This window comes from Canis lupus, chromosome 35 (assembly GCF_011100685.1).
Source record: "Canis lupus familiaris isolate Mischka breed German Shepherd chromosome 35, alternate assembly UU_Cfam_GSD_1.0, whole genome shotgun sequence".
Lineage (NCBI taxonomy): Eukaryota > Metazoa > Chordata > Mammalia > Carnivora > Canidae > Canis > Canis lupus.
In genome coordinates, this window is record NC_049256.1 from 13,949,235 (window position 1) to 13,965,549 (window position 16,315).

General features: G+C 42.6%; 1 protein-coding gene across 10 annotated transcripts in view; it reads left to right on the forward strand.

Annotated features, from left to right (window-relative positions):
* Window positions 1-16,315, forward strand: part of PHACTR1 (phosphatase and actin regulator 1) — a 555,031-nt gene that overhangs the window by 457,725 nt on the left and 80,991 nt on the right. For 9 of the 10 annotated variants that reach the window (XM_038584184.1, XM_038584180.1, XM_038584181.1 and 6 more), the window contains 2 exons: window positions 10,202-10,369; window positions 12,366-12,572. In XM_038584184.1, coding sequence (XP_038440112.1) covers window positions 10,202-10,369; window positions 12,366-12,572 — 375 coding nt within the window. The remainder of the gene's footprint in view (window positions 1-10,201; window positions 10,370-12,365; window positions 12,573-16,315) is intronic. The other variant, XM_038584185.1, reaches the window with a different exon arrangement.

A 16,315-nucleotide genomic window follows, 5' to 3' on the forward strand; every position in this document is an offset into this window, starting at 1 on the left:
AAGCATCTTCAACTTTAACTCATCAGCCACCCAGTGGAGGTTCCCCTTTTTGGTCAAATAGCATGTGTGGGAAGCTAAAATAGGCCATGAAATAGGCTGAATAATAGCTCTTGTCTCAAAGGGGAACAGGAGTTAGCAAATGCTTGCATTAGGCTCTCCTTACATGTCTTCACAAAGATAATGGTTTGCTTTAACATATGTGGCTCTGCTTTTTGGTTTTGCTTTAATTAGAGCCATTGGGGATCACTAATGAATGAAAACGTGTTTGAGTTTTCACCAGCGCGCAATTTCATGGTGTTGTTCGCTCTTCTGTATTGTAACTACTTAATGGTAACAGAATTGGGGTTTTAACTCTGACATCGATGTGCTTTACATATAAAGGATTATTCTACTGTTCTTTTGCCATCCTTGAGGAAGTAAACTTTCAAAATAAGTCATTTTAAGTGAGATCACATGCTCTCACCACTTACTAGCTCATTACCTACCAATTATGTAACTTTATGCAAGTTATTTTAACCAACTGGGGTTCACTTTCCTTTCTACAGGGAGGGTAATTTTGGTACCAACCCCATAGAACTGTTTTATGTATATATTAAATGAACAAGTACCTGGCTTATAATCAAGTCCCCACGTATCCTTTAAGGGGTTGTTACTATTATATATAAAATGTCTGGCATGGTACTAGACACTTTCAAATACTTAAAAATATTTCTTTGACCATCCCTTTCACTGTCCCATTTTTTTCTCCTTGTCTTTCTACTGAATATATAGAGGCTTTGTATGTAGAGCGCAGGCTTCTAGCCCTATGCTAAAATTTAACAGTTGTTTTTAATAAAAATATAAAACTACTGGCAAACAATAAACCTGAAATTCTTCAATGTAGTTCCTGGTTCTTGTGACATGCCCAAATAGAGCAAGAAGACAAGGAGAAGAAAGCCTAAGTGAAAGATGGTTTGCTATTTTAGCTTCTCTGTTATTTCAGGCTTATTTGCAAGTTTTCGGGGGGACTTCTTATTTCTTCCCACTGCCTTACACATAGCACTTGGATCTGGAAGGAAGTTGGGCATTATCCAAAACAGTCCTTTTTTGTTTCCAAGGGAAAGAAACAGAAGTCCCAGAAGTTCAATAGCTTGTTGCAAGCCAATGATGGCAAAAATAAGAATATGGCCCTGCCTATGCTGAGAGTCTGGGTTCTTTCCACTGTACCTGCTGCTTCTCTCTTCCCACCCAGCCCTCCTGAGAATGAGTTAGGAGTGCTCACCAGCACCCTTCTGTTCGCAGACACATGGAGAGCATGGTTTATAGCACCATCCTGTCACCTTTCATTTCTTTTTACCTGAGATAGAAAAAGCATTATCTTCCCTTGAGACTCCAGACTCCTAAGGATCTGAGGGGTCCAATATTAGCGCTCTTGGTAAAGGCTAGTCTACAGGAAGTCATTGATGGGCCTGACAACTTTCTACTCATGTCCTCCCCCAACCCTGGACTTTACATCAGCCCCCCAAGAAGAAAGCTTGAGTCCTGGATCAATACTGGTCCAAGGTGAGGAGGGGAAAATGCGGAGTACACCCCCAGGACTCGCCATTTAGATTCTCTCCACCCAGTAGAGAAACAGGGACCTAGCAATGAGGTCACTGCAGAGAAGGGTAGAAGCCAGGCAAATCTTCCAAGGCGTCCAAGACCATATGGTGTACCCACAGATCCAGCTGCTGATGGTCCTTTAGGTCCATGGGGAACCATGTCTTATGGACCTTGGGTGCCTAGAAGGGGAGGCCAGTATACTATCCCTAATATGCCATATCCTTCTCCAGGGCCATATCCCATGCCCCCTCCCCAAGCACCCGGGGCAGTGCCACCTGTTCCACGGGGCACTGTTCCACCAGGATCCTGGGGACCACCAGCACCATATCCTGCCCCTGCAGGATCATATCCCATGCCAGGACTCTATCTCACTCCCAATAATCCTTTTCAAGTGACTTCAGGACCTTTTGGTGCTGCACCAATGCCTGGTGGCCCCCATTCTTACCATTAAGTTGATGAATGAAGAGATGCTTTGCTTTTTGAAGTACATATATATACACATGAATGTATATATAAAAATTACTGGTTTCACTAATCTTAGAGGGCATTCATGAACAACTCTTACACCTCTCAGAGTAGGTATCTGCCTCTTGTATGTATAGTACATCTTATAGTTATAATCAGATAAAAATATCAAAGTAAATCATTCAAATATGATTTTTAACTCAGTTTTTATGGAACGTTAAAGTGATGTATATTGAATAGCTCTTTGATACAATCTGTTTACAACAAGTTTTCGATTTGTTTAAATTATGAAACCATACACTTAAAAATCTAAGACTATATGGATCATTGTTAAAATCTGCAACCTCATTGGCAAATTACCTTTCAGTATTTTTTTATAATCACTTTTTCCCCCAAATAAACACACTTTGAGAACAATCACATTGTCACAATTTAAATAATTGATGCCTCTCAACATCTTGAACTGCTCTGTCTATAGGATAAATAAACCTGGTTCTTTTGAAGTTGTACTTTGGGTATATATTTTAAAGCTATTGGTAATTATCGTCAGATGTTGAGGTCATTAGCCAGGAGTGTTCATTTATATCCTTGATCTTTTAGTAAAAACTTCTCTGAAAAAAAGAAAAAAAGAACAAGCAGCCAGACCCCAAAAAAAAAAAATGAGGACTTGGGGAAAATTAGTGCCTCATCAAGAAATCAGAGGAGTGAGGGAGGGGTTTTCCCCTCCAACAAAAACTGTTATTTTTTCATTTAATGTAACAAGGCAACATGAAATTTTTATGTTGTTGTTGTTTTGTTTGTTTGCCAAATATAAGCATCTATATATAGAAAAAAGTTAATAATCATTGAACTCTATTTCTATCTTACCAAGTTTACTTTGGAAAATTTGCCATCGTGCATACATATTTCATTTTGATGTGATCCTGATCCACAGGTACATATTGTTCTACATTCCTGCTTTTGTCCTTGACATTATTTCAGACACATTTTTTAATGTCTGGGCACCACCCACGTGGTCACTTCATTTGCATTTCTTTCATTCCAGCAAGGCTCTGCGTTTCACAAGAGGCACCTGGGACACTTGATTTTGACTTATTTGTACACATACTCTTCATTCTTGGAATAGTCCATCTTCTATTAGCTCTGTTTGCTTATGTTCCCCCACTACACTGCTCTTTTTCTTGTATTTGGTGTACACATTTTATTTTGCAAATTAAAAATCAAAAAGTTTTGTAAGCCAGCAACTCTCCATCTGACCTCCCTCTTATGCAATCTGAATAAATAAATATGTGTGCACACTTTTATTTGTACTATTTAATCTAGTTTTAAAGTTTTACTTTTTTTTCTGATCCACATGAAATATATTGTCATAATAGTTCAACATATAGGTATAAAGCAATCCTTTATACTTGTAGTCAACTATTATTTAAGCAAAGATGTCTGATCCAACTAGAAATACATTTTTAAACATAGATTTTTACATAATTCATATGCATATCTTATAAAATCAGATTCAGGGGTGAGCTTAAGTTTATACTAAAATATTTTTTCAGGGATGCCTGGGTGGCTCCCAGTGGGAGTGGGTTGAGTGTCTGCATTTGGCTCAGGTCGTGATCCCAGAGTCCTGGGATCGAGTCCGGCATCAGGCTCCTTGCAGGGAGGGAGTCTGCTTCTCCCTCTGCCTATGTCTCTTACTCTCTTTGTCTCTTGTGAATAAATAAATAATTTTTTAAGTATTTTTTCAGAATTAAAACTTAGTCTTTTTTTTGTCTTCAACTTCAAAGCGCCATGAACTGTGAGCCCTCTTGGAACAAAATATCTCTTCTGTGCAATTTTTAATGTGATTTAATGTAATGTTGTTACATGGCTATCTCTGAGAACCCAAAGAATTCCCATTGCTCATTCTCCCTGTGACCTTTATGTATTAAAAAAAAAAAAAAAAAAAAAAACCAGCTTCAGTTCATCTTAAGCTTTGAGAAAATTTAACTGATTACAAGGTGTCAGTCACCCTAAAGCCAGAGTATTCCTAAAACAAAACAACAATCAAGGAGGGCCACATGGGTGGCTCAGTGGTTGAGGGTGTCTGCCTGAGCAGAAGGTCATGATCCCCGGGTCCTGGGATCGAGTCCCACATTGGGCTCCCCACAGGGAGCCTGCTTCTCCCTCTGCTTATGTCTCTGCTTCTCTGTGTCTCTCATGAATAAATAAATAAATAAAATCTTTTTTAAAAATGGAGGAAACATTATATGTTCTCATTCATTTGGGGAATATAAATAATAGTGAAAGGGAATATAAGGGAAGGGGGAAGAAATGTGTGGGAAATATCAGAAAGGGAGACAGAACGTAAAGACTGCTAACTCTGGGAAACGAACTAAGGATGGTAGAAGGGGAGGAGGGCGGGGGGTGGGAGTGAATGGGTGACGGGCACTGGGGGTTATTCTGTATGTTAGTAAATTGAACACCAATAAAAAATAAATTAAAAAAAAAGAAAAAGCAATGCAATTAAAAAAAATAGAGGAAAATTAAAACAAAAAAAAAAACTTCAAATATAGGCACAAAGGTAACATCCAGTTACAGGTGGATACAACTCCTAAATAAAGCAAAACATTTTTTAATGTACCTTTGGAGCCAGTCCTCTGGAGCACAACTTTTATGTAAATCATGCTTTCAGAAAGAACATGAAAAACAACTCCACAGGAGACAAATCCTCCTCAAACACGTGGTCCCGATGTTGGGAGCTCAAGTCTTCTAACTTACTTCAACTCTTTTTCCTTCTTTTTAAACTCTTATCAGGGTTTAACTTCCCACTTTAGCTTCTTTTCCCCACGTCTCACAGTAATGCCTGCCCGTGTCTGTGTTTCTGCATTTCTGCACCTGTGCTGTGTCCTCTTAGCACTTGGCACCGTGCCAGACTCGTGGGTGGGGAGGCAGGTGCGCTGTGGTAAAGCTCCAGGGCTGGGGGCGGGGGGGGCAGCCAAGCGGACAGGGGTCTCTACAAGCATCATAAGGTGCTGAAAGCAAACATCTGCCTGACCCGCAAGGTCATTGCGAGCGCCCACAGTTCCTGGGTTGTGATGCATGTTGTTAGTTACAGGCTCTCGACAGATGTTTGCCTGTTGAACGAATTAATTCGCTGTCACCGCTCCCCTCACTCTCCTTGATTCCGTGTTAACCTGACTCTACCAACATCTTCATTTCTTAGGTCTCACAAGGGGTAGAGGGGAATGAATAAGGCTGGCACAATTTCCATGGCCAGTTCCATACCTTAGACCCCATGGCTTTCTGTCTCATCATTTATAACTTACGACCTTGACTTACGCCCACTTCTGCATCATGTTCTTTGTCACTTCTGTGACCTGATGTTACCCTGTTGAATATGTCTGCATCTGGCTCAGATTTTAATTTTCCACCCTACCCTACTGCTCTTCCCAGTGCCCTAGTCCTTTGTGACAAGCTCAGATTCATGATCCACGGCTAAACAATGCAACTTCCTGCTCTCTTGTCTTGAGATTTAAACCAACTGTCTCTATTCCGTGCTAGCCACATAAACAGCATTTTTTGCCCCAAACCTCATCGTATCAAGGCACTGTTGTCATTCCAGATTATCTTGCATCTCTGATTCCTAACCTCTAATCCAGTGGGTCTCAAAGTGTGGAACTCTGACCAGTAGAATCAGCTCCAGCATCCCCCAAGAGCTTGCTAGCCATGCATGTTCTCTGTCCCACCCCAAAACCACTGGAAACTCTGGGGGTGGAGCCCAGCCATCTACTTTAACTTCCCTGCAAAGAATTGTGATGCCTGCTGAAGTTAGAGCAGCGCTGACTCAACCCCTCTGGCCTTGCATGCCTTCCCCCTGCTTCCTATTCCTACTACTCATCCTGGTAGGAAACATTACTGGCAGTTGTTTTGGTTTTTATTTTTTTAAAGATTTTATTTACTTATTCACGAGAGAGAGAGAGAGAGAGAGAGAGAGAGGTAGAGACACAGGCAGAGACACAGGCAGAGGGAGAAGCAGGCTCCATGCTGGGAGCCTGATGTGGGACTCGATTCCCGGGTCTCCAAGATCACACCCTGGGCCAAAGGTGGCGCTAAACCACTGAGTCACCGGGGCTGCCCCTGGCGGTTGTTTTGTGCAATTTTGAAAGCCATTATTATGGATAATTTTAGAAGATCATGTAAAGCATCAAAATAATTTCTGATATTGCATAGGGCAATATTATTTCTAACGTTATTTTTTAAAGATTTTATTTATTTGAGAGAGAGAAACAGAGATAGCAAGAGAGAGCACAAGAAGGGAGGAGTGGGAGAAGCAGGCTCCCCTCTAAGCAGGGAGCCCAATACAGAGCTCAGTCCCAGGACCCCAGGATCATGACCTGAACTGAATGCAGACGCTTAACTGACTGAGCCACGCAGGCGCCCCTCTAGTATTATTTCTAGTATAATTTCTAATATTACTATAAAGAGCAAATTCTTTCTCATCCCTGATAACAAGAGACAGTGATGATCTTGATAGATAAAAGTACAAATAGTCCATGAGACTAGACTCCTCCTAATCTGGAGGGTTAAGTTCTTTCTAAAAAAGGAAAATAGGACATCCCAGATGGCTCAGCCACCCTGTTTAGTGTTCGCCTTCAACCCAAGGCCTGATCCTGGAGACCTAGGATCGAGTCCCATGTCGGTCTCCCTGCATGGAATCTGCTTCTCCCTCTGCCTGTTTCTCTGCCTCTCTCTCTCTCTCTCTCTCTCTCGTCTCTCATGAATAAATAAATAAAATCTAAAATAAATAAATAAATAAATAAAATCTTTTTTTTAAAAAAAGGGAAAATAGTTTTTCTAATAATGCTAATTAAAATGCCAATAAAGAAGCTAATAAATCATCTTTGTAAATTTAAAGGACACAGAGAGTTACATACTCTTCAAATTAATCAAATATGGAATTACCAAACATTAGGAATTCCCAGCTGATTTCTTAGCTTGATGATGAGTATATGGGATCAGTTACATTAGTATTTCTACTTTTGTGTATGTTTGAAAATGTCACAATAAGAATTTTAAAACAACAGTTACTTAACAATGGCATCATCATAGGAGCCTCATGTTATAAGAATCCAAATCAGATGGTCTTCACTTTTGTCACTACTATTCTTGGCCATAAATGATATTAATAATGGATTTGTCATATCTATTGAATGGCTTCAATTTATTTCTGCTAGATCATTATATGTATATAGATAGGTAGATAGGTGGCTCAGTGGTTGAATGTCTGGCTTTGGGTCAGGTCATGATCCCAGGGTCCTGGGATGGAGTCCCCACAGGGAGCCTGCTTCTCCCTCTGCCTATGTCTCTGCCTCTTTCTCAGTGTCTCTCATGAATGAATAAATAACCATTATTAAAAAATGGTTATCAAGGTTAATATTGAAATGGCCAAAAGCTAAGAAATTCATGTGATCTGTACACTGCTGCTGTGTAAATAGAGAAATGCTTCACAAAACAATTATACAAGATTCAGGTATATGTCACTAGATATTGAAATATTAACACATAAGTTTCACCTATTGTGATTTCTCTTAAAAGGTCAGAATTCTAATTGCAGAAAAGGCTTTATGTAGGGAGGTGATCAGCAGAGCCTCCTTTTTTTTTATTATATCATAAAACATTGGAAATCCCTTTATGACCAGCCATAGGAAGATAGCTAAATAAAATCCAGTTTATTCGGGGTGTTTGAGTGGCTCAGTCAGTTAAACGTTTGCCTTCAGCTCAGGTTATGGTCCCAGGGTCCTGGAATCAATCCCTGCATCCAACTCCCTGCTTGGTGGGGAATCTGCTTCTCCTTTTCCCTCTGCCTCTCCCGTGGCTTGCGTGTGTGCGCGCTCTCTCTTTCTCTCTTAAATAAATAAAATCCCTTTTAAAAAATTCAGTTTATTCATCCAGTATAATCATTAAGATTATAATCATGCAAATTATAATGTTTATAATAGTAAAAAACCAAGACAGGAAATCTGATGCATAGTAAAATCACAACTATGAAAAATATATACAAACTGTTTCTGTTAGGTTGTCTTACTCTTTCTTTTTCATCTTTATTTTTTTGGTGGAAATGTGTATTTAGAAATTATGACAGTGGAATTCCCTAGATTGTTTCCTCTCCAAAGCGGTTTGAGTCTTTGTGACTCAGCAAAGGTACTTTTAATGTATGGGGAGCTCAATATTTTGAGAATTGCAATGTCCCAAGGAGCGCATCTCCTTTACCAGCAAAGCCTCCAGCCCTAAGTCAGCTGCCTTGATGAAACTGAGATTCATAGAGTCTAAGGTAATCCAACTACAATTGTATCTTTGCCCCAGAACTATTTCCATGGTACTTCTTAACTGTTAAAACGTACAGCAGTCATTTGTATCATTGCCCTGAAGAAGCAGAACTTGGCAGTGGCACTGAAACCCCCCCTCCTCTGGTTGTCTTACCAGGACTTCTTTACATTGGAAACATCAAAAATCAAAGTGCTACTTCCCATGGCATCAGTGTGAACATGCTAAATTAAAGTGTGCTGCAGGGACTGGGGACCATCCCTTATGGGATGGCGATGCAGTAACCCACCTCCCACTCCACCTTCCCTCCTGAAGATGCTCAGTTCGGCAGTCTACTTTCCATAGCATCAGCCTTAGAGCCACACTGCTCTTCTTCTCTTATTAATGAGGAGTAGTCATCATTTTATTTATTACAATTATACTAACTCCCATGCCCTTCCAGGCATCCAAAAAGGCTAAATGAAAAGAACAGGGAGAAAAAAAAAAAAACACAATCTTAAAGTATGTCAGTGCTTTATATCATCTGCCTCAGATGATTTTTTGGTATCTATTCTGTTTTTTTCTGTTTATACAAGATTCAGGTCAAATATCCTGTGTCCTTGAACCATATGTTGTCTAAAGCCTGTTGGTTTGTAGATTAGTCTGTTGACTGTTTTCCATCAGGCCAGTTCTAACTGGGGAGGAAGGGGGCCCACACAGCATCCTTTACCACTGCTTATTGTTGTGTATAAAATTGACCCCTTGGGAGGAGCATGGCAAAAGAAAGGATCATTTATACAAGATTCACCTTGGAGTCATCTCACTGTTTCATTCCTACAAGTAAATCATCTTTTGTCCAGTTTTAAGGCTTTGCTGGTTCCTGTGTTTCTGACTAAGCATAACTTGGGAGTCTTTTGTCTGAATGTTTATTCATCTTACTTGGAACAGCTTTCTGTCCTCTTTAAAAATTAATTTGACTTTAATGTCTAGTTATTTAGGACTCCCCTGGGCTAGGATGAAATCATACTGGGGGAATTTTGATTTGACAAATGGCCATTGTGCGGGAGCCTTTGATCCTCTACCATGGTGTTAACTAGACGCCCAACCCTTGCTTTGAGAAGCTTTAAGCAAGATCAAAGTCTGCCCTTCCCCTCCCCCAAGGCGTGATCACTGGTGGGCAGGGGGAGAATTCTGACACTCCCAGCATCCTTAGGATGCTGCAGCCCTCAGCTTTGGTCCAAAGCCCTCTGAGTGGTCAGTACTTGCTCCCTTAGAAGGTTTGCAGAAGATGGGACCTTCCCAACAGCCAGTGAGAAGTGGTCCTTATTGTCAGGAGGTGAGCCTCAAGAAACTTTGAGCCCTCCTAAACATTTATCTCTCTAGAAAAATTGGATGCTGGTAGGAATAGGAGAAAAGAGGATGAATTTTTCCTAGAGCCTTAGCGAACCATGCTTCTGGTGTGTGTTGAGTGGTATGAAGCCCTGGGCTCTCTAGAGTAGGAATTCCTACTCAAGGTTTTCCAGCCTCTGAGGCCTGCTCGATTTTTCCAGGTTTTCCAAAATTACAAAGAATAGTTCATTTTAATTCATTTTCATTAAAAAAGATACATCCAAAATATGGTGATTATGGTTGGAAAGATGGAGAGCAAACAGGCAATTTACTAGAGGTCACTGGAAATTGCTGCCTTCGTGGTCAGATGCCATATGTCTAAAAATAAAGTGTCTGAAAAGCAAAAGATCAAGTGTAGATTTTACAGACTGACCTTGAAAAAGATTGTTCAAAAACATTTAGATTCGATTAGCAAATGATAAATGTCACCCTTCCCTGGAAGGTGGGCGTTGTCTAACTGGGCCATCTCCTCTCGCTCCCACAGATGGGGAACTCTCCATATCGAATGAAGATGACTCGCTGGAAAATGGACAGTCCCTGAGCTCCAGCCAGCTGTCTCTGCCTGCCCTGTCCGAAATGGAGCCGGTCCCAATGCCCAGGGATCCCTGCTCATACGAGGTGCTCCAACCTTCAGACATCATGGATGGGACAGGTAATGCAGGACGCGATGGGACATGGAAGGGACAGAGTTGTGGGATAGGCCCCCAGCACGTGGCATTCGGGACCTGGAGCCTTGGCTGGACGAGGGGTTCTATTTTGAACCACCCTGAGCTTACGAATCGCCTGGAAATGGGGACGAAACTGCCCAATTAGTAGATATTCACACATGCCGTTCTATAGTTTTTTAACAACATTTTTTGTAATCTTAATGATTTTAAAGAAGACATGCCCTGTTTTTGTAATATCGGGGATTTAAAATGTCATTTTTTTTCTAGCACTTATTTGTCTTAAGCTCAAGCTAAGGAATCCTATACTTTACACAGTTCCTACTTAACTCACATGTTTGTAAAGCCCTAGCACAGCCTTTAAGTCCAGTCTGGGCATACCAGCTAGTGGTTGTATCTGGGTAGCAAATTTTATCAGTTTACAATCAACGTGTTAATTGGCTAGAGTATACAATTTACCGGTTAACTCACATGCTGCTGATGGATGATGTTTGGTACCATCAGACTGTCACTACTTCTTTGGTCCAAAGCCCTCTGAATGGTCAGTACCCACTCCCTCAGAAGGTTTGCAGAAGGTGGGATCCTCCCAACAGCCAGTGAGGAGTGCTCCCTATTCTCAAGAGATGAGCCTGGGTGGGGAGGGACCGCCACGTCCTTTCGCCACACCATCTGCAATGTCTGCGTCAGCAGAGCTCAGGTGGGAAGACAGGAGAGCTGGTGTTACAGAGTCCATTCCAGGCTTCACTTTGGGACCTGGTGAGTCATTTGCTCCATCGGTGTGTCCGATGCTGATGGTAATGGTGTCCCTTGTGAGAGGGGGAGAACTGAGTGCTCCTGAGGATTATTGGCAAGGCTTTGATGCTGCTACCCAGATTAGGGAGGAAGAAGAGGGTGACGGGTGAGTCACTAGAGTCATTCCCATTCCAGCAATGTTGGGAGGCAAGAGGCTATGCATCTGAGTTACAATCCCCCCAGGCTGAGGAGATTTTTTTCCAGCTAAAGAAGGGAATTGTGTTTCTGATCCAGCTTTCCTTGTGACATTATAATCATACAGATTTGACTGTTAAAGGGAGATCTGTCATCCCAGTGAAATGAGAGTTTCAGTCTCGTTGGCCAGGCTGTCAGCATGGAATGAAGGCCTTTGTTTCCTACCCCCTTCTCCCCAGGACAGCTCTTAACTGGAGCCAGTCGGGGTCACCCATGGTAGAAAGGAAGAGTCAGACCCAATGCCGAGCCAAGAGAAATGGGGGAACCCAAACAGAAAGCCATAATTCTGGCAAGTGAGAGGACAGAAAGTGGGAGACAGAAAGACATTGTCTTGGTGCATCCCTTGTCTCATCAAGGTTTAGAAGAGCCCCTAAAGCTGCAAGGTGCCTGCTGGCAGCTGCTGCCCAGCCCCGGAGACACACGTCAGGGTGCCCGGCCTGGTGTCAGCCTCGAGGGCTGCTCCGTTACTTCCTGGCCCAGACCCAGGAAGACCCAGGGGGGCAAAAACAAGACCCCAGAACCTACCATGGCTTCCTCTCAGCAAAGGACAAAGAGGCCCAGAGGAAGATGCTGGTTCGGTTCACCTGGGGGCCTCTTTGTCCGCCACCCACTGCACCTGCCATCCATGGATTGTCACTGTGGTCCCATGAATCACGTGTGAGAGCACTCATAGAACGTGTCATATGAGTGCCAAGATTGAAGTGGTGAAGTTTGGGATTGTTTTGAGAAAATAGCCTCTTCCTAACTCCCTTCTTGCCCCTCCTGCCTCTCCCTTACTGCCTCAACCTCCCTGTGTGTTCCCCCACCCTCCCTACCCCCTGCCTGATTGGATTTCTAGTGGCCTCTCTTGAGCTCTCCACACATACGTGACGACCTGGAACAAGTTGGTGCTCTGCTGTGTTGCTAACCCACACCCCCGTCCTGTGCGCTCCTGCCGGCCCCACCTGCACTTCGTTTGTGTAATGTCTCCTGTGTGTCATATGGTTGTCCCCTCAGTGTCTGAAGAGAGTCCCTCTGCCAGTGAGTCTGGAGTCCTCCTGGCCCAAGATCCTTCAGCCAAACCAGTCCTGCTACTGCCCCCCAAAAAACCTGCTGCTTTCTCTGGAGACCATGAGGAGACCCCAGTGAAGCAGCTGTCCCTTCTCAAGCAACCCCCCGCCCTGCCTCCCAAACCCACTGCCAGGATTGCCAACCACTTAACAGGTGAGTCCAGACGTCTTCTGGGGGCGTGCGGCCCTGCCTTCCCTTCACGGGATAATCTCTTGCTCTCTTTCTCTTTTTAGCCAAGGCCTGTCACACCTCTTTGGTGAGGCTGCTCTGTGGGACGTTTGGGTGTTTCTATGTGCGTCTCGGTACACACAGTCATGACCTGGGTTTGTGTGTCTTTGTCAAGAAGCATTCGGTATACACCTGCCAGCCGTGTGCCAAGAGCCTTTGTCGTGTGTATCTGTAAATATGTACATTGGTATTTATGTGATTGACTCACGATTGTTTGCCCATCGAGGTGAATTAGATTCAATGTCAAAAATCTTTGCAAAGATGAAGAGTAGTACCTTGTTCCCTTCATAATGAGTTTGCCGAAGCTTTAAATTTTTTGTCTTTAAATTATTGATCTGAAGCCCAGCATATTTCCTCTATTAAAATTCATGTCTGTGCTGTTTGTTCTATTAAAAAAAAAAAAAAAAAGACAAGTAGAGACAAATCTGCAAAGCATCATGGGAAATACAGTTAAAAGAAGAGAAGGTTTAGGAATGCGGTCCTGAAGTGATTTTTATATTTTCAAGTTTAACGTGTTAGTGAACACACCCAGCGCTATTAAATTGGGCACCTAGTGAAATTGTATTTCACTGCACACGAACCAGACACTCCTCTTGGGTTCAACGCTGTGGTTTGGGATTAAAGAGTGAAGATTTCAGGGGGTTGTTTCTGCAACCCTGAGAGTCTTTCCACTGACCAGTTGCCTTTTTACAATGTACTTAGTATTTTTGTAAATGGTTTCTAATTGATCTCTGTAGGTTTTTGTGAGACGTGATGAGGATGGAGGTGGGAAGAATTTTCATCTGTTTTGTAGTGGAGAAGCTGAAGCTTCAGAAACATCAGGACCTTCAGCAGGGTCAGCAGGCGTTGTGCAGTAGGATCATCCGGGGAGCCTGGTCTCTGGTAGGAGGCCGTCTCCCCAGTGGTGCTGAGTTTTATTCGAGTCCAAAATAAACACAAGAGTGAGTCAAACCACTCTATCAGCATATATGTCCATCCAGGTCAGATGTCTGTGGCTCGAAAGAGCACATTTCCATCTACAGGAGCCGTCCAACACATTAATAACCCTTTAGTGCGGTGTCCTAAAATGTGAATGCATAGAAAACCACAAAGGAACAAATGCCCCCATAAGCTTCTTTCTAAGAGATGACCCCTGTCCGTTTATCTGTCTAATGAAAATCAGATGCCTGCTATACATATCTCCTATCACTGACTTTTTGCACATGGTGGTATCTTCGGAACTGGTTCTCCTGTTTGTGAATACTGCACAACACGGTTTTGTTAGCTGCCCGGTGTGGAGTAGGGTTCCCTCATTTGGCTCCTTGGGGGCTCTCCCATCTTCTGCCGTAAAAATCATCACAGCAGACATCCTCTGCAGCATACACTGCATTATGAGCATCTGAATTTCTCCTAATTTATTTCGAGAATTAGAGTTGCTTATTCTGATTCCCGAAATCATCTATGTACCTTGGAAGAGCTAGAGGCTTTTGAAGGCTTTGATGCCAAATTTTCCCAAAGATTAAATATTACAGAATCAGCTTCTGTATGTGGTTCATATTTATTCATCAAACATGTGCTAGGTTTCAATGCAGGTACAAATAAGTGACAGTTTACTGTATACATTTTGCATATGTATTTTTTATATATTACCTGTATTGTATAGACACACAATAGAGCACCAAAATACTGTCGGGAGTATCACTTCGAGTTCCGTGCAGTCTGATCAAAGGGCATGCATGGAAGGGCTGCAGCTTGAGCTGACCCTTAACGCATGAAGGGCATTTATGGAGAATGAGGGGAGAACATTCCAGGAGAGAAGCCCCCCATCAGAGAGGCCCAGAGATGGCATTGTTTTGGGTCCGTGACGAGGTGGCTGAGCTGGGGCAGAGGGTCTGTCTCAGGATGTATTGAAAAAAAGGTTCACTAGGTAAGGCATAGGAGGATTTAGATTTTATTTCTGGGACAGTGGGAAGCCTTGGGAGGCTTTTGAGCAGGGGAGTGATGTGAAGAAAACGAGCCTTTTGAAAGTTTTCCTACATCACTGTGTAGAGAGTGAACAGAAGGAGAAAGTTGAAGACTTAAAAAGGCCAGCCCCATGCCTCATTCTCCAGAATCACACTAGTTGAGTAAAACTGAATAATTTGAACCAGGGAGATGACGGAGGAAGCCACTTCTGTTTCTGAGATAGGACCTAACAAGCAGGAGGAGAGAGAACAGAACAACAGAGACGGAATCTCGTAGCCGGTAGCATCCTCTAACTTATCTAGTTATCTAATTAATGAAGGCACACTTCATTCATTCACAGCTTCAGCTATGAGCTGTGAGCTTGGGCAGCCTGGTATCCATGGGACTCTTGATGTAGGAGAAACAGAGCCCAGTCTCTGGCTTCCCTGGTCCTTTTATAGGGAGAGTGGACTTCTCTACTCTCTATAAACCTCATCTCTACAGAGCTTGGATCACATGGATAAAAATACCTAAGAGCTAATAATCCTTGCCATGTTGGGTCTGGTAGCCTCTTAAATAAGAAGACAAGACAGGTGGAGGTCTCTGTGGGCTGCAAGCCTGGTGCTGGCCTTTTCGGTTTAAACTCATTTAGACGTGCTTAATTTTTGTAAGCAAACAATTATAATGAATCTGCATCACCACAAGGCAGCTACATTAACCCTGTTCTGTTAGTAATTACTCTAGAGACAACTGGGCTGTGTCAGAAGAAATTAATCAACGAAGAATGCTAGAACTCTACTGAGTTGAGTTGAGACTTAGCAGTTGTAGCATGCTCATACTGTCTGTTGTCCTGTTGACATTTTTGAAAGGAAACCCAGGACAGTTTGAAAGCCACCAAGCATGATTAATAAGAGAGTGACAGTGGTTAACGGTCCGGTGGGATACTAGAGGAAGCACGAACCTGACCTGGGGCTGCTTCCAAGTACAAGATCAGGCAAAGACAGGCAGAAATATCTCTACTTTGACATGTGCTTCCATTTTCTCAGGAAAACCATTATAGACTTGGAGAATGTTCTCCGTTCTCCAGCAAGTGGAGAGAAGCCTTCTTGCTCTCCCAAACAATCTTTCTTCTTCCCTTGTCATCATCCTGTCTGTTCTTCTCTTCTCCAAGAGCAGCTGCAAACAGCTCTGCCATGCACTGTACTTCCAGAATGGAAGGAGAATCTGATGCTCCATTATTACATGCCTCTGCATAATGCATATGATCTGAGATGAATGATTCTCAAAATGCATCTCTCTTGGAATGATGATGGACCCCAGAGGAAAAGAGTTGATTGAAGTGAAGAAAAAAAAAAAAAAAAAAGAACTCCACCACTGTCTCCTATCTTTCTAAGTCTTCATCAATCACCCTCTCCAGCCATCCTGGCTCCCAGAGTCTGATATGACACACTGCATGAATAATCCATGCCTCTGCATATGGTACCTGTGATTAGGTACCCCATCGATGCTATTTGAAGGAAAGATAATCAACTCCCGTGAGAGCTGGACTTCGTGGTCTGGCATTCACACTTGGGTGATAATGGCAGCTACCACTTTTTGAGAACTTGACGGCATATTGTTTAGTCCTACAGAGTCAGTGCTATTATCATCATTCTTTCTTTTTCTTGGAAGAGGAAAACGAAATTTAGATAAGTTAAATAACTCTGTCATGGTTACATAGCTAGTAAGTGCTAGAGATGTATCCA